Source organism: Xiphophorus hellerii, chromosome 16, assembly GCF_003331165.1.
Source record: "Xiphophorus hellerii strain 12219 chromosome 16, Xiphophorus_hellerii-4.1, whole genome shotgun sequence".
NCBI classification, from domain to species: domain Eukaryota; kingdom Metazoa; phylum Chordata; class Actinopteri; order Cyprinodontiformes; family Poeciliidae; genus Xiphophorus; species Xiphophorus hellerii.
The window spans coordinates 176567-193524 of NC_045687.1; the positions used below are offsets into that span (position 1 = coordinate 176567).

The 16958-nt window shown below is 53.2% G+C and overlaps 3 protein-coding genes across 4 annotated transcripts; all 3 read left to right on the forward strand.

Annotated features, from left to right (window-relative positions):
- Window positions 1-303: 303 nt before the first annotated feature.
- cdipt (CDP-diacylglycerol--inositol 3-phosphatidyltransferase (phosphatidylinositol synthase)) lies at window positions 304-2923 on the forward strand. Of its 2 annotated transcripts, none has more exons than XM_032586514.1 (6): window positions 304-471; window positions 1161-1295; window positions 1367-1520; window positions 1593-1674; window positions 1743-1845; window positions 2079-2923. In XM_032586514.1, exons 1-6 carry the CDS (start codon window positions 429-431, stop codon window positions 2210-2212), a joined length of 651 nt encoding a protein of 216 aa, XP_032442405.1. In that variant the 5' UTR covers window positions 304-428; the 3' UTR covers window positions 2213-2923. The 2 variants fall into 2 exon arrangements, with proteins under 2 accessions (XP_032442405.1, XP_032442406.1); XM_032586515.1 differs by having other exon boundaries at window positions 306-471; window positions 1764-1845.
- A 127-nt stretch (window positions 2924-3050) lies between these two features.
- On the forward strand, window positions 3051-9641 carry maza (MYC-associated zinc finger protein a (purine-binding transcription factor)). Its single transcript, XM_032586492.1, has 8 exons — window positions 3051-4457; window positions 4907-5057; window positions 5153-5499; window positions 5581-5837; window positions 5913-5976; window positions 6059-6230; window positions 6422-6780; window positions 8445-9641. Exons 1-7 carry the CDS (start codon window positions 4425-4427, stop codon window positions 6745-6747), a joined length of 1350 nt encoding a protein of 449 aa, XP_032442383.1. The 5' UTR covers window positions 3051-4424; the 3' UTR covers window positions 6748-6780; window positions 8445-9641.
- A 243-nt stretch (window positions 9642-9884) lies between these two features.
- On the forward strand, window positions 9885-16845 carry nlk1 (nemo-like kinase, type 1). Its single transcript, XM_032586488.1, has 12 exons — window positions 9885-10198; window positions 11631-12059; window positions 12156-12285; window positions 12365-12420; window positions 12496-12602; window positions 12854-12939; window positions 13024-13233; window positions 13469-13570; window positions 13740-13826; window positions 13895-14093; window positions 14163-14256; window positions 15230-16845. The coding sequence occupies exons 2-12, from the start codon at window positions 11752-11754 to the stop codon at window positions 15276-15278; spliced, it is 1428 nt and encodes a 475-aa protein (XP_032442379.1). The 5' UTR covers window positions 9885-10198; window positions 11631-11751; the 3' UTR covers window positions 15279-16845.
- The last annotated feature ends 113 nt before the right edge of the window (window positions 16846-16958 follow it).

Here is a 16958-nt window from a genome sequence, read left to right on the forward strand (position 1 = left end):
ATGATCAAATGTTACCAAATTGACAGGATTTATTGTTGATGATAAGAGGAATCAACAGAGTTAAAGATTGTTGGTGAATTAATTTGTTCCCATGTTATGGAGGGGAACAGATTATTTCAGGCAGCTGAAATATCCATTTTCCCGGCACAGGGGGGGGGGCAGATTTTCACAGGGGAACAGAATTGCGCACAAGACCTCTTCACGCCCCTGGATTAAAGTCTTTAGGAAACTCAAGGTTCGGTTTCCTAAGATGAATCCGTCCCTGGATCAGAACCGCCCACGGAGCGACCTTTATTCTGAAAGCACGCACCGGATGTACCAGCTTCCGTCCTTCTAGCCGAACCGAACTGTCAGCAGCAGAGGTCTCACCGCAGAACCGACCCAGACACGCGGCAGGTTCGGATCAAGATCCGGGACCGAACTCCACGATGACCCAGGAAAATATTTTCCTCTTTGTTCCGAATTTAATCGGTGAGTTTTTCCTCCATCAATTTAGCTTAGCGTTATCCATCATGGCGGCACCGCTCAGACCAGACTCAATTGAAAAAATGACAAATTTATAGAATCTGTGGTTCTGACCCGGTTCTCTTGCTGTAATGACGTCTGGAGTTGAAGCTTAAAGAACAAAAAGAGTCACTAAAAATAATCGGACTTATTTTTATTCTGTTTTTAGTTGGTTGAAATAACATTTGAGATCTTATGTTTTAAATATGAAGTCCCGGAAGTGGCTTTAAACTGTGACGAAACCTGAGTTTTAATAAGTTGTTATTGATCTGCTTACTCAGATCAATAACAATCTGCGCAACACGCTCCCTTCCCGAACCACCAACACCAGAGTATTGGTGGTTCTGTACTACCTGACCCAAATACATGCTGGTTCTGATCAAACTGGTTCAACCGATTCACGTGTTCTCCATTCTAACCATCTTTATTCTTCCATTAGGTTTTATGTGAAAGGAGCTAATTGGATCAGAACCGAAGAGGAAGAAACATGACTTATGGATCTGTGCATTTCTTTTGTTAATAAAAAACTGAAAAGTGTGGCTTGCAGTCATGACAGCTGTAAATGAACCTAGTTAAGGCTTCAGACTGTCTGATCAGAACCAGTCCAGATGTTGTGGGTCAGAGAGATTCTGGTTCTGACCCAGAGGTGTCTGCAGGTTACGCCCGCGTGGTTCTGGCGCTGCTGTCCTTCTACCTGATGCCCAGCAGTCCGTGGCCGGCCGTCTTCTGCTACCTGCTGAGCGCGCTGCTGGACGCCTTCGACGGCCACGCCGCGCGGGCGCTGGACCAGGGTACGCGCCGCCTCCGGGAACTCGCCCGCATTCCCTCTGTGACCTCTGACCTCTGGCTGGTTTGCTTCCAGCCACCAAGTTTGGCGCCATGATGGACATGCTGACGGACCGCTGCGCCACCATGTGTCTGCTGGTCAACCTGGCGCTGCTCTACCCCGCCTACGCCTTCCTGTTCCAGCTCAGCATGAGCCTGGACATCGCCAGCCACTGGCTGCACCTACACAGGTGAGCCCGCTGCCGCCGGGCCGGACCGGACCCGGTTCCGGTTCTGCTGACTGCGGTCTCTTTCCTCCTCAGCTCCACGGTGAAAGGCTCAGGAAGCCACAAAACCATCGACCTCTCTGGGAACCCGATCCTCCGGCTCTACTACACCTCCAAGGTCAGAACCGGACCGGGCCGGACCGGGCCGCTGCGGCTCACATGACTCATGGTTACAGTCAGTTTCAGCCGGTTCTGGTTCTGTTTCAGCCGGTTCTGTTCGTGATGTGCGCTGGGAACGAACTCTTCTTCTGCCTGCTCTACATCCTGCATCACATCCAGAACCCGGCAGGTAGGCCCGCAGCATGACACCGCCACCTCCGAGTGTCCCCGTGTGTCCTTGTCTGGATTATTGATCTGATTATTGATCTGGGTTCTGTAATCCCTCCATAACCTCGGAACGTTTTCTTCCTTTGGAGTTTTTCCTCCAGCAGAGTTAAAATTAAAGCGAGGGTTCTGGGTCAGACTAGGAACCGGACCGACCCACTTTAATCCTGCTGCTAATCCCTCCCCCCCTCTCTGCAGGTTGGCTCCGCCCCCTCCTCGCGCTCTGCGGCGCCGTCTCCCTCCTGAAGGCGGCCATCAGCGTCCTCCACCTGGTCACCGCCTCCCAGAACATGGCCGCCCTGGACGCCGCCGAGCGCGCCAAGAGGCTCTGAGCAGCCCGACGGACTCGGTACCGGTTCTGGTCCAGCCCGATTCAAACGCCTCATTCATGACCAAATTTCACAAAATCACAAATATTCCAGCTTTCCGGGTTGCTTAGCAACCAAATATTACAGATTAGAGACAAAACATCCCACAATCCCTGGACTGGTCCGGTTCCGGTCCGGTTCTGATCATGTGACCCGGGTTAGGTGTCCAGCACATCCGGACCGGGTTCTCTGGTTCTGGTGGACCTGTCGACCCGGGCCTAATTTGTTCTGAAGGTTCTGCAGAGTCCTGAACTGCCGGGCTTTGGGCCCACAGAACCTCAGCAGAATCAACAGAACCCGACAGAACTTCATTCCTCCTGAACTCATCCGGGTCAAACTGGGCCCCGTTCTGGTTCTGGTCGGCTTACCGCTCCGATTCCTTTGATGTTGTGATGAAATGTTCAGTATTTGGTGTCCAGGAACCGGGCCAGTTCCAGACACGTAGAACCGGGCCGGGTTCTGATGCTTTTATTATGATGTAATTTATTATTATTATTATTGAGAAGTTCCAATAAAATCTGGAAACTCACCGTTTCTCCAGAAAAAGGTTCTGGAGGTGGGTTCTGCTTCTATTGGACCGGGTCGGGTTGTCTTTGATGCACTTTGTGTTTTCATAGGAATTCTGGGAATCTGTTTTATTTGATGTGAAATGAGAATAAAGTTTTGCTGCAGCTGGTTCTGACCCGGTTCTATTCATTATTCAGAACTTTGTCTATGATTCCTGGTTCTGGTTTCAGTGAAACAGAAAATAAAAACGACCAGAACCAGAACCGTCCCAACATCATTTTCCTCTGAATAAAAATATTTAGAATCTCAACATGAAATGGACCTGGAAGTGGAACCGCTCAGCCGGACCAGAACCAGCAGAACTCTCGAAGCTGTTCCTCGAAGATTCTGCTGGATCAGAACCAGAACCCCGCAGCTCCACAACCCGTCCTGCCTCGGTTCAGCACAGCGGTTCTGGAGGTCCTGCCCCAGGTGGTTCTGATCCAGTCTGACTACAAGCATCAGCGCCTCAAAACAGAACCGGTCCAAAACAGACCGCTGGATGCTGCGTCGCCTAGCAACCGGATGCTGCCAGAGCGTTGCCATGGAGACCAGGGCTCCAGAACCAGCCAGGACCCGGTCCGGTCATCAGCAGCTCATCACTCAGCCTCTGGACCCTCCGAACCGCCCGCCAGGGATTATGGGTCACCGGAACCGGGTCGCCCTTGCTGAGTGCTGACCGGAACCGGCTATATTTGTCTCGCGCTCGGAGGAAAACAGGAAGTGATTTATATTTCTTTCATTTTTTTATTTGTGGTTTTCCTGAAAACCTGAAACTACACGAACAAAGATCAAAAAGCTGCTCAGTAAAAGAATCCGGCTGGTTCCGGACGGACCTGCTGAACGCTCTCTGGCCCAAACAGAACCAGAACCTAGAATTGGGTTTTTCCTGTATGAAGTTCGGCGAGCCGCGCGACCAGGCGCCCACGTCACGCTCCGTCCAGCTGTTGCACCTGCGCGAATCGTTACCTTTAAGATGCTCGAGGGATAAAGCCTCGAACCGGACTCCATTGCAGCCCGGAGTTCGGCCAGCCCGGCCGGACCGTCTCTGTTCATGACCGACCGCTGCGGAGAGGTTCTGTTCGGCGCTGAGGACGGATTAGCGTCTGGGGCTTTCTGTCGGAGGAGACCCACGGCACGAGACGGGGTCCGCGCGGAGGGAGCACGAGCCCAACCCTTTCCCTTTAAAGCGCCGACAGAGGGGGGAGAAGAGGAGATCAAAGAGGAGGGAGGAGGGAGCGAGAAAAAAACAGAAACACCTCCTCCAGACGCCGAGGCGGAGCCACGGACCGAGCCGGGCCGCGGCGCCGCTGAGCGGGGGAGGGGCTGCAGGAAATACCGAGGCTTGGCTCCTGCGACGGAGGCCTTCCTGGAGATCCGAATAAAACTAACCCGAAAAGGTCTGCAGAACAGAACCGAGCCGGTCCAACTGCCCGGTGTCTCCAGGCTGCAGCTGTTTGTATTAAAATGCACCAACCATCACTGGGCCTTAGCGGACCGCAGAACCGAGCCCTGCTGGACTCTCTAAGCTGTCAGTGAGCAGGAGCCACCAGGCCCCATAATCGGTACCAGAACATTTCTCCCTGGGTTCCGGGCCCTCCTCCTCCTCCCCTCTCTGCAGGCTCTCAGCATGGACACTTCCTGGAGCAACTTCCTCTTCCAGGTAGGTGTTGATCCGGGTGAAGGGGGTCAGGGGTCATAGAGGAGTCAGGGGGGAGCTGCGGGTGAGCTTCAGAGGGCCACCATCAGAAGCAGAACCTGTGATGAACCCGGTCCTGTTCGGACCTCCATAGCTCAGTTGTCCAGTCCATTTTGTCCATGATTCTGGACAAAATGGACCTGGAGGTTCTGTTGAACCTGCAGCAGAACCAGAACCATGGAAACCCAGCAGGAGGTTCTGCCAAGTCAGGAATAACTGAAAAGGAGGGAATCACCATAGCAACCAGTTACTACTAAGGGCTACTGACTGAAAACAGCCTGAAAGTACTCTTCAAAATAAGAGTCTGGCTCCGTCTGAGTAGATCATGTCACCTCTGGAGCGACCTGATTGGTTAACCTGATGTAGAGGATTCTGGGAAATAGAGCTGCAGATTAATCCAGACGTTCTTACAGACGACGCCGACCCAGACCCAACCCGAAGCGCCGCTTCAGGCCGAGCTGCTGCCGGACCTGACCGGGTCGGCCCAGAGTCCCCCGGCAGAGCACATCGTGACGCCCCCGTCCACCGTTGACACGGCCGCCCTGAGCGAGGAGCCGCTGCCAGGTGAGCAGAAACAGAATCTGGACCGGACCTTCCTGGGGGTCTGGTTCTGGAGCTCAGAACCCGACCCGTGTCTGTCTAACCGTCTCGCCTGTCAGTCAAGCCGCTGCCCAAGCCGCCCCGGCTGGCCCACATCTGCTCCACCTGCAACAAGGAGTTCAAGAACAGCTACAACCTGCGGCGCCATCAGTCCGTCCACACGGGCGTCAAGATGAAGGACCGCGCGACGCGGGACAAGGAGGACGGTGCCAAGGCGGGCCGGCTGGAGAAGACCACCATCCCTCTGTCCCTGCTCCAGCTCACGCTGCCGCCCCAGCCGCTGCCCCCGGCCGGCGCCCCGGACGCCCAGCCGCTCTCCGTCTCCGTCGCCCCGGCAACCGTCACCGTGGCCTCTCCCCCTCAGCCCATCCAGGCGGCCATCGTTGTGGTGGGCTCCCTGGAGCAGGTGGGTCAGCCGGTTTCGAAGGTCTGACTGCCGGTTCTGAACTTCCTTATGACATGGGCTTCCTTTGTTTCGTCCGCACAGAATCCCAGTCCCAGCCCGGTTCCGAACCCCAACCAGGTGAGGAAGAACCATGCCTGTGAGGCGTGCGGGAAGGCCTTCCGGGACGTGTACCACCTGAACCGGCACCGGCTGTCCCACTCGGACGAGAAGCCGTACTCCTGCCCCGTCTGCCAGCAGCGCTTCAAGAGGAAGGACCGCATGAGCTACCACGTCCGCTCGCACCAGGGCGGTGTGGAGAAGCCCTACATCTGTCCGCACTGCTCCAAGGCCTTCTCCAGGTAGGACGGCCTCTCCAGAACCCAGAACCCAACCCGCAGCCGTCCTACCGTTAATCACTTCCCTGTCTGCCGCAGACCGGATCACCTCAACAGCCACGTGCGACAGGTCCACTCCACCGAGAGGCCCTTCAAATGCACGGTAGGTCCTCCAAGGGTTGCGCTGAGGTGGTCTCGAACCCGACGAACGGTACCAGCCACCATCTCTAACGTGTTTTCTGCAGACGTGTACGTCGGCGTTCGCCACGCGGGACCGCCTCCGTGCTCACCTGATCCGCCACGAGGAGAAGGTGCCGTGCCACATCTGCGGGAAGCTGCTGTCGGCGGCGTACATCACTGACCACATGAGGGTCCACAACCAGTCGCAGCACCACTCCTGCCACCTCTGCAACCGCAGTAAGATGCAGCTTCACGTGCGCGCTCATGCATGCATCCCTCGGTAACCAGGCGTGTATCAGTCCGCTGCAGAAAGTAGACCCACCTTGACCTTTTCTGCCTGGTTCTGGCTTCGGGACAGCTCCAGATCCTCGTCTTTTCTGGATTTGTTGAAAGTTGTGCAGAGTTCTGAAGGTCAGGTGTTGTTGCAGGTTTCACCACCCTCACCTACCTGCGGGTCCACGCTCAGAAGCACCACGGCCAGGAGTGGAAGGAGAGCGGCGGGGCGCGGGGGGCCTTCGGCGGGGCCAGCGCCGGCGGCGTGCTGCTCTGCCAGCTCTGCGGGGTCCAGTGTAAGACGGCCACGCAGCTCCAGGGTCACATGGGCACCCACGCCCAGCAGGGCGACCCGGCCCCCGACCAGACCAGCGCCGAGCCCGTCGGCACCACCGGCGCCGCCGTCACCGTGGCCGGCCCGCTGCCAGTGGGGCTGCTGGTCACCGACTGCTCCGGCATCGGCCCCCAGCCCCACAGTTAGCACGGCGGGGGCCGGGGCCAGCAGTGCTGCCAGGTGAGGTCAGGGGAGGTCGTCATGGGGTTTTGGGGGTCAGGTCAACCTTCTGGTTCTCTTGTGTTGGTTTCAGAGACAATGATTCCAGGTGAGTTGCACATGCTCAGTCCAACTACGCAGGACAAACTATTCACATCCTGGACCTCCACCGTTTGGTTCCGGTTCCGCTGCAGAGGAACCGTTTGGGTTCTGGTTCTCCAACCTAACGTTCATCAGCAAAGTTACTGTAAAAGTTGTTTAAACAGTTAAACAGCTTCCTAACTAAACCAGCCGCTTTGACTCCTTCCGGTCTGGTTTCCATGGTTACCACAGCACGGAAACTGGCCTAGTCAAAGTGTTCAATGACGTCCATATAAATACGGACTGTGGGAGAACCACAGAGCTGGTTCTGGTTCTGATTCTGTTTGACCTCAGTGTCGATCATTTTACTGAACCGACTGGAGAGTCGGGTCGGACTCTCCGGTCCAGAACTCAGCTGGTCTGAATCCTACATAAAGAACTGGGATTTCTCTGTTTCAACTGGAAACTTCTCATCAGAGGTCAAAGGTCACATGTGGGGTTCCCCAAGGTTCAACCCTAGGATCCTCTGATTCAATATCTATAAGCTCCCACAGGTTCAGGTTATAACAGGAAATAATATCAGTTACCATAACTACACTGATGACACAGCTCTACGTTATGATGTCACCAGGTGACCTTTGACCCCATCCACTCACTGAATAAATGCTGAGAACAGATAAATGTGTGGATGAGACCAAACTTTCTCCAGCTGAACAGAAACAAATTGAAGTTATTATTATTGGACCTAAAGAGGAACATCTAGAACTATAGATCTAGAGCGACAGATCTAGAGTTATAGATCTAGAGTCAATGCACAGCTGCAGTTATTACAACTCAAACCAGCGATCATCCTGAAACCTGGGAGTAGTGATGACCTCTGACCTCTGACCTGACCCTTCAGAGCCACATAAAGACGGTCACAAAGTCGCCTTCTATCAGCTGAGCAACATCTAGATGACTAATGTCTCAGTGAGATCTAGAGAAACTCATCCAGTCGCTTTGATTCCTGCAGCAGCGTCTGTCCAACAAATCAATCCTCCAGCTGCAGCTGATCCAGAACGCTGCTGCTGGAGTTCTGACCAGAACCAGGAGGATAGAGACATAAACCCAGTTCTCCAGAACCTCCACTGGCTCCCTGTACTCAGAGAATAAACTTTAAATCCTGTTAGTTTATAACAGGATTTAACGGATCAGAACCACAACACATTAAAGATCTGCTGCTGGATCAACCTTCCAGACCCCTCAAGTTCTGGTTCAGGTTCTGGTTCTGGTTCTGCTCTGCATCCGGAACCAGAACCAAATGAGGAGAAGCAGCTTTCAGCTTCTATGCACCACAAATCTGGAACAAACTTCCAGAAAACTGTAAACCAGCAGAAACACTGAGATCCTTTAAATCCAGACTAAAAGCTGCTGTTAGTTTTATTAGAAACATAATCAATAATCAATTTAACGATGGAACTCGACTTTATGTCATGTTTGATTGTTGATTCTGTGCTGCATGATTTTGTGTTTTTATGATGTAAAGCTCTTTGAAATGTCTTGCTGCTGAAATGTGCTGTACAAATACAATTTGATTGATTGATTGATTGATTCTGTCCCATCAGAACCACCATCAGGATCCAACATGGCTCCGTGTTCCTGATAGCTTCCTGTTTTTCCGGGCCTGGACCAGTAGAACCTTTCTGCTTCTGACCCGCCTCTGAGACTCTCACAGACTGAACCCGGATCAGAACCTGGTCCAGGTGCAGAACTTCTGTTGGCTATGGAAGTGTATTTTTATTCTCATCTCCATGGTAACCAGTCAGCTGCCATCTCCAGAACCTCTCCTGGTTCTGCTGTTTTAACCCATTTATGCTCCATCTATCAGTGTTTGGTTCTGATGAAATGGACCGGACTTCTACTCAGAACTCCCAGTTTGCCTTTGTTGGAGCAGGAGAAGCTCAGAAGCGAGGTTCTGCCGGGCCGGGCCGGGCCTCGGAACCTCTGGTTTGGTGTAAATTCTCCAGAAGCGGGACGCGCGGCGATCTTTGACCTTCAGTGACTTTCTGCCATGTTCTGCAGTGACTCTTCTTCTGTGGTCGTGTTCATTGATTCATTGATTGATTGTAACTGATTATTATCACTGGATTAACCTGCAGTCAGTGCAACGCTACGGACAGAACCAGCTGGATCCACATCGTCTATTTAACCCGCTGCTTGATTGGACTGGACCTCTGCAGGCAGCTGGATCAGAACCAGAATAGAAAATGTTAAGAAACAGCATCCAGTCTAGTTTTATGGAAACTTTTAACTGCAGGAACTGCTGCTGTTCTCCTTTAAATCAGGCAAATATTTTAATTTGAAGGAGATTATAAAACGCTTTGAGACCAAAAAGAATATTGGAATGAATTTTAGAATTAGTCTATTTAATCTAAAACTCACTAAAATGAGATTAATATGTAAAGATAAATAGTTTTATATTTGGCTATAAAACAAAAACTCATCATGAGAAAATATAAAACTTGTTATTGAGTTAAAAATCTCTTCATGTCGAGTTCTAAATCTCATAACAAAACCTAAAACTTCTCGTAATTAAATATCAATCTAGTTATCATGAGATATAAAATTTTTAGTTGACACAATAAACCCGTAATAAGAAGAAATCTCCTTATTGTCAGATTTTGTTCAAATGAGATTAAAATTCTGGATTATCATTTTAATTGAATTAATTGATCAGCTCTGGCAGTTAAACGTTTCTATGGAGAATATTATTATTTGTGAGGTTTTATTATTTTTTGACAATAAAGGTTTGTTTACATGTGTTAAAGGAAAATATTGAGGGATTAGGAGGGACGAAATGACCCGGTTCTGACCCACAGAACCCAGAAAGACTTCTAGTCATGTGGCTTCCAGAATGCTGCCAGACCGAAGCAGTTCGGTATGAATCGGTACAGAGGTGAACAGAACCAGAACCCGGTCCATTTGTTATAAGAAAGACTCGAAATGGCCTTCCCCGTCCCCCCTCCCGCCCCTGTTGTTTACAGCGCAGATGAAGCGCCGCCCCTCCCCCACCGGCTCCGCCTCCTCTTCCTCCTCCTCTTCCTCCTAGCTGCTAACCAGCTAGTTGTAGCTGAAGCTGGGAAACATCCCGATCTCCGGCTGGTTAACGGGGAACCCTGCGCACTGCACCCCAGCTGGACGAGACTTCCTCCTGGGAGAACCTCAGTCTCCTCCATGGCTTTGTAGGAGCCGCCATGATGGACAGTTAGCAGCGGGGTTAGCTGCAGTTAGCTCCGGGAGAACCGGAGCCTCTAGCGCCGCTTTTTAGCCCCCAAAGGTCGGATTAACTGCTATGTCATCAACCGCTCTCTGCCGCCAGGTCTGTGGCTTTTATTCACGGTTCTCTTCCGCTTAAAATGAAATAGGTCACCGCGGATGGTTATGTGGGTCACAGCCGCGGATGGGTTAACTAGTCCCCCCGAACAGCTGGTTAGCTCCGGAGCTAACCAGCATTTCAAGGGAAAAACAGCCCGGAATGACATTTTTCTAGATAAATCCGCTTCCTGGCGGATGGACACAGACACTGCATGGTTCAGTTGACTTCTCATTTGTTCTGTTTGTCGGAACCAACTAGTTTAACCGAGTTAACCAGCAGCTTGGATCGAACAAAGGTGACTGAACCCTCTGGTTACTGGGCTGGATCAGGAGCTAAATCCCTCCTACTGACAGCCGGATCTGAAGTTGGTGTCTGATTGAATCTGGGTCTCGCTACAGAGATTCTGGATCAGATTCTATAGGTTCTGGACCGGTAGTGGCTCTGTATCAGCATCTAAAGGTTTTGGTTCGGATGTGATGATGTTGTCGGACTGTTAATGGGTCGATTCTGGACTAGTAGTGGTTCTAGATCAACATCTTAAGGTTCTGGATCAGAATCCAGTGGTTCAGGGCCGGTACTGTTTGGTCCTGGACCGGTACTGGTCGATTCTGGTCGTTATTCTTGTTGATATTGGGTCAGATCGAGGTTGACGGTTTAGAATCTTGGATCGGCTGCTCAGGTCTGGACTCGGACCCTGCGCTGATTCCAGAGTGTTTCTATGATCCAGACCCGCTCAGACGAGCGCAGAGTGATGGATCTGAAACGTTAACGCTGATCTCAGTTCATTAAATCATTTTTGTAGGATCCTCCAGATCATAAACGATGATAACGTTAGAAAATGATGAAAATAACAGTTTTTCAGAGAGACGATTGCAGGTTTAACAGTCCAGATAGTCGATCTAGAAAAAAACATTCAGAGTTTATTTATGTATAAGGAAACCAGAGAGTTTTCATCCAAAATCGCTTCCGTAAAATGTTCCATTTTTCCTTCTATTAATGCGATAAAGTGACAGTTATGGTCACGTGGTCTCTGGAGGAATTAATCTGCCCGGCAACAGGCAGGCCGCTTATTGCTGTTCGTAACGGCCGATAACCAATATTATGGAAATTACCATGGAAATCCAGGTCCAAACGGACCTGATGCTGCTCTTCTTTGAGCTCTACAGAACCAGACAGAGGTTCTGATGAATGACCGGTACGGTTCTGGACCCGTAAAAACGTATTGTTTATTTAAAACTTTGTGAGTTTTATTTTGAAAAATTTTATTTAAATAAAGCTTGACTCCTTGGAGGTTCTGGTTCTGTGACCCGGTACCGACAGATTAAAGTGACAACGTTGGTTCTGAACTGTTTCTGGTAGAAAAGGTTCTGCTACCGGCTGCAGGTCTTGGTTCTGATGCGGTCCAAATCTGACTCCCAATTTTTGTCTCTTCCAGAACCCGGTCGGAAAATGTTGAGTGTGCGGCGCCGGTTCTGAGCCTGAGCGGGACCAGCAGCAGTAGCAGCCCGGTACCGGTACCGCTCTCACTGCCTGGACTGATAGCGGGTCGGGTAGGGATGGCGTTCCACGGCGCCGGCCGCCAGACCGTCTGCGGCGACCTGTTCCCGGGTTCGGACCTGGGTCACAAGTTCTTCTGCGTGGGCTCGTCCTGCGGCGGGCCGTCGGCCGGCCTCGGCGCTGCGCCGGGCCTGACTGGGCCCAGCGCCCCGGCCGGAACCCCGCGCCACCCGACGGCGCTAGGCGGAGGCACCGGCGGCGGGGCGGCGGTACCGCAGCCCTACAGCAACCCAGCCAGTGAGGTACCGAGCCCGGCCGAGATGGAACCGGACCGGCCCATCGGATACGGAGCCTTCGGGGTCGTCTGGTAAGAATCGGGTCTGGTTCTGATCCGGGCAGAACCGTGTCTGACGGTTGTAGTGAAACAGGTAGCTTCCCCCCACCCCCTGACCTTTGACCCCAGGTCGGTGACGGACCCCCGTGACGGCCGGAAGGTGGCGCTGAAGAAGATGCCGAACGTCTTCCAGAACCTGGTGTCCTGTAAGCGGGTCTTCAGGGAGCTGCGCATGCTCTGCTTCTTCAAACACGACAACGTACGGCGCCGCCGCTTCTGAGCGCGCTCAGACCGCCGCTCCCTGAGGTTCTGACTCAGGTTCTGTTCTGGTTCTGCAGGTTCTGTCGGCTCTGGACATCCTTCAGCCTCCGCAGATCGACTGCTTCGAGGAGATGTATCCTTGCGGCGGTTCTGACCCGCTTTAGTTCCGTCTGATCGGGTTCGGTTAGCGTCCTTAACGGCCCGGCAGCTACGTCATCACAGAGCTAATGCAGAGCGACCTTCACAAGGTCATCGTGTCGCCGCAGCCGCTGACCACTGACCACATCAAGGTCTTCCTCTACCAGATCCTCCGAGGTCAGTCCAGAACCGGGCCGGTTCCACCAACACCTACCGAACCTGTCCGGAATCTGATTGGTTCAAGGAACACATCCGGAATGCTTCAGAACATTGGACCAGTTCTGGGCTGGTTCTGGATGTGTTCCTGGACTCAGGTTCAGTTGTTATTTCTTCCGTTGGTCTGCTTCACCCGGGTCGACCCGAGTCGCTTCGGGTCGACCCGGGTCGACTCAGAGGCGATCCGGCTAACGGCTCTTCCTCCTCTCCAGGTCTGAAGTATCTCCACTCTGCTGGGATCCTCCACCGAGACATCAAGCCTGGGAACCTGCTGGTCAACAGCAACTGCCTGCTGAAGGTCAGCCGCTCACCTGGAGGGGCGGGGCTTAAATACAGAGCAGGCGGGCTTTATCTAGGACACTAAGCCCTCATCTCTGCTCAGATCTGTGACTTTGGCCTGGCCCGCGTGGAAGAGCCCGACCCGTCGCGTCACATGACCCAGGAGGTGGTGACCCAGTACTACCGGGCCCCGGAGGTTCTGATGGGCTGCCGGCACTACGGGTCAGCCATCGACGTCTGGTCCGTCGGCTGCATTTTTGCCGAGCTGCTGGGCCGCCGCATCCTGTTCCAGGCGCAGAGCCCCATCCAGCAGGTGAGATGGATCGGCAGAGCCGGTACCGGAACCGCTACCGGTACTGGAGGGACTAGAGGTAACGACAGCAGAGGTTCTGGAGGTTCTGGGTCCAGTGGTTCCAGATTGGTGCTGATTGGAGGTTCATGATATTTTCTCAGCCTGAAACCATTTGTTGTTCTGCTGCTGGTCGGTTGTTTTGAATGAATCTGGATCCAGAACCAGAACCGGTTCTACTGATTGTTCTTCTCTGCAGTTGGACCTGATCACGGACCTGCTGGGAACGCCGCCGCTGTCCGCCCTGGCGTCGGCCTGCGAAGGGGCCCGAGCCCACATCCTGAGGGGACCCCACAAGCCGGTAGGAGGTTCTGCCCGGCCTGCCGCTGCTACCAGAACTGGGGGGTTCTGGTGTTGGCCGTGTTGGGGCATGTGATGCTTCCTCGCAGTCAGCTGAGCAGCAGCCTATCAGACGCCTTCGGGTTCCGGTCGGTTCTGGTCAGTAACGGGTTCTGGTTCTGGTTCTGCAGCCGTCGCTGTCGGTGCTCTACATGCTGTCGGACGGCGCTACCCACGAGGCCGTTCACCTGCTGTGCCGCATGCTGGTGTTTGATCCGGTGAGTGGTTCTGATTCCGGTTGTGGTTCCGGGTCTGGTTCCGGGTCTCAGCCGGGTTCTGTGTGCAGGCCAAGCGGATCTCCGGCGGCGACGCGCTGTCCCACCCGTACCTGGACGAGGGCCGGCTGCGCTACCACACCTGCATGTGCCGCTGCTGCTACTCGGTGGCCGGCGGCCGCGTCTACACGCGCGACTTCGAGCCGGCGGCCGAGCGCCCCTTCAGCCACAGCTACGAGAACAGCCTGCTGTCCGTGTGGCAGGGCAAAGGTGGGTCGGAGCCGGGCCCGGTCCGGGAACCTCCCGAACCGGGCCTGATGCTGCCGTCTGTCCTTCCAGAACTGATCCATCGCTTCATCACGGAGCACCAGCAGGGCAAGCGGGTCCCGCTCTGCATCAACCCCCAGAGCGCCGCCTTCAAGACCTTCATCAGGTGAGGGGGCGGGGTCTCCATGGCAACCACCGCCTGGGGTCATCTGGGTGGGGGGAGTTCTGGATCTGGACCCTTTGCACGTGACGTCACGCTCTTCAGGACTCCGCCATGACAGCCGTCAAAGCCACCAATCCGCTGCTGGTTGCCTCATGTCGCTTCAAGTTAGGTCAGTGGTTCCCAAAATGTGGGGCGCGCCCCCTAGGGGGGGCGCAGTGCCATTGCACGGGGGGCACAGGAAGCAGTATGGATGAATGAAAAGAAAAGAAAACTTACACAAAATGTTTCACTGTAAAGATGGTTTGTTTAGGTTTATGTCTGGTTGAACCATGTGGGACCAGTTGATTGTGTTTTTTTTCTTTTTTGGGGGGATTTTATTGTAATCCATAGGGGGCCCAGAAAATCTTTGGGAACCACTGAGTTAGGTGATGTCACTTAAAAAATGGCCGCAGGGCGCCGCGCGGTCGGCTGCACAGACGGACCAGAACCAGACGGAACGTCTTACTGAATAACTGTTAGTGACGGACAGCAGCTCATCAGGACTGGCAGCTTTATACAACGTACGAAAATTAATATTCATAAACTTTATATCCAACATGGAGAAGGTAGGCGACTCAGTAACCATGGAGACAGTGCTCCACCATCATGTAGCCTAGCAGGTTAGCATCTTCTGTACGTTTTTATTGCTGCTCCGGTGTAAAAGGAAACGCCGACAGAGACACAAACCAGGTGTTGTGAATTCAGGCGAAGTCGGATCAACTCAAGGTTCTGGTCGGGTTCGGAGCGAGCTGCTGTACATCCTGATGTCTGTGAGCAAAACCAGGTGAGTCCAGGAGAAACGGGCAGAAACATCAGGCTCCTCCGGCGACTCGGAGACGTCGTGCAAAGGGTCAGTAACTGACCCGGGTCCAGATCCGCGTCATGTGATGTCATCGCTCTACTTCCTGTTGGGTCATGTGATGTCATCGGTCCTCAGGTCCACGGCGTGGCATTCCTCCAAGGTCTCCAGGAAGGAGGAGAGATGAAGGCTCCGGATCTCCATCATCATCATCAGCCGGCGGGCGAGTTAGCTCTCTCTCTTTCTTTCTCTCTCTCTTTCTCTCTCTCCCCGACCCAAACGGACCGACCTCATGTTGATTTGTTCTGGTTCTGCCGGATCCACCTGGACACGCCCCCGGAGCCAAGCTGCTGCAGGAGCACTGGGACGGGTCAGAACCGGGTCAGAACCCGCCCGCCTCCTCTAACGCTCCTCATCTCTCACTGTGTTGTCGTTCTGCGGCGTTGCCATAGCGACAGTAGGGCAACCTCACCAGATGTAGCAGGTCTAACTACGCCGGTTCTGGTTACGGTTGTGACCCGGATCATCAAGAAAAAGAACGACTGGATTCCCTCAGAGACCAGAACCTTTCATCTAACCTAAGTTAACCTCGGACCGGTACCGACTGGACCCCACTGGTACCGACTGGACCCAGTTACCTCAGAGTTCTGCAGAACATTTGGACCGGGGCCAGAACTCTTGATAGTTTTGTAACGTCCCTCCAGTTTTACCTCCTCCTCCATTTCTGACCAGGTTCTGACCCGGTTCTGGGAGCAGGACTCATCAGAGAAAATGCTGGTGGCTTGGTTCTGGTTCTGATCCGAACCGCAGCACCCCGGTGCCCATCTGGACCGGGTCTCAAAACCCGACCCGCTGTCGGTTCCTCCAGTGACCCAACAGAACCTCCCGTCCACAACTGGACCGTTCGGACCTTCTGGTTCTGGTTCGGTTCCGATTCTATTTCAAAATAAAATCACGACCCAAAAGAACCAAAATGGAAGAAATCATGAGGAAACTTCAGGTTCTCCAAACGGTACCAGAGATCCGGGCCGGACCTGATTTAATTTGGATTGGCTCTGGTTCTGACAGGTGATCAGAACTGGGCCGCTGAGATAACAGAACCAGAACCGGAAAACTGGGTTGCTGTTTGGACCGGGACCGGTTCTGGTTTCCAGCAGAATGACTTTGCAGACGGTCGAGGTCAGAACCGCCAAACCGGGTCGCGTTCAGAGTGTCGGAACCTGCTGCTGACCCAGTTCTGTCTGACCCGAGGACCCGGCTGCAGCGGCGCCAGAACCTCCTGTAAATGTGCATGTGTGTTTATTCCCTGTGAGGTCCAACAGAACCGGCCCAACGGTACCGGTACCGCTTCATTCAGCCTTTCCCAGCAGGAGTTTTCCTTTGGTTCTGGTTCCAGTTCTGGTTCCGGTTCTTCCCTGCAGTCTCCAGATTCTGGAGGAAAAATCTGTGACCTGGGATTACGGACCGGACCGGTTCTGGTGGACCCAGTTGGGCCCGTTTGGACCCACAACAGAGCCGGAAGTTCTGGTTGTAATCCGGTTCCTCTGGTCAGAACCTTTAGAACCCGTTTTCCGTTCTAGAACTTTTAGAACTCGATGTTTATTATTCTGAATATGGATCCGATGTTTCTGTCTGTTTTAGCTCAAAGTTCTGTTTGGTTCTGGTTCTGTTTTGGTTCTGGTTCTGTTCTGACAGATACTTGAATTTAGAGTCAAACTAGTGATGGTGAATAAAAAAATGGACACTGGACCGAACGGTTCTGTTGGTTCTGCCGTGTCGTCTGTTCTCCAGGTTCCGGTTCCGGGTCGGTTCCGGGTCGGGTGTAGCTGCTGGCTTCTTCTTGAAGTAAATGTGAAGTTTTCCTCAG

Coding starts and splice junctions, on each gene's coding strand:
- cdipt (XM_032586514.1), top strand. CDS start 429: ATGACCCAGGAAAATATTTTCCTCTTTGTTCCGAATTTAATCG. Junction 472..1,160: donor CTTTGTTCCGAATTTAATCG/GTGAGTTTTTCC, acceptor AGGTGTCTGCAG/GTTACGCCCGCGTGGTTCTG. Junction 1,846..2,078: donor TCACATCCAGAACCCGGCAG/GTAGGCCCGCAG, acceptor CCCTCTCTGCAG/GTTGGCTCCGCCCCCTCCTC.
- maza (XM_032586492.1), top strand. CDS start 4,425: ATGGACACTTCCTGGAGCAACTTCCTCTTCCAG. Junction 5,500..5,580: donor TGGTGGGCTCCCTGGAGCAG/GTGGGTCAGCCG, acceptor TCGTCCGCACAG/AATCCCAGTCCCAGCCCGGT. Junction 5,977..6,058: donor AGAGGCCCTTCAAATGCACG/GTAGGTCCTCCA, acceptor TGTTTTCTGCAG/ACGTGTACGTCGGCGTTCGC.
- nlk1 (XM_032586488.1), top strand. CDS start 11,752: ATGGCGTTCCACGGCGCCGGCCGCCAGACCGTCTGCGGCGACCTGTTC. Junction 12,421..12,495: donor ATCGACTGCTTCGAGGAGAT/GTATCCTTGCGG, acceptor ACGGCCCGGCAG/CTACGTCATCACAGAGCTAA. Junction 13,234..13,468: donor CGCAGAGCCCCATCCAGCAG/GTGAGATGGATC, acceptor TCTTCTCTGCAG/TTGGACCTGATCACGGACCT.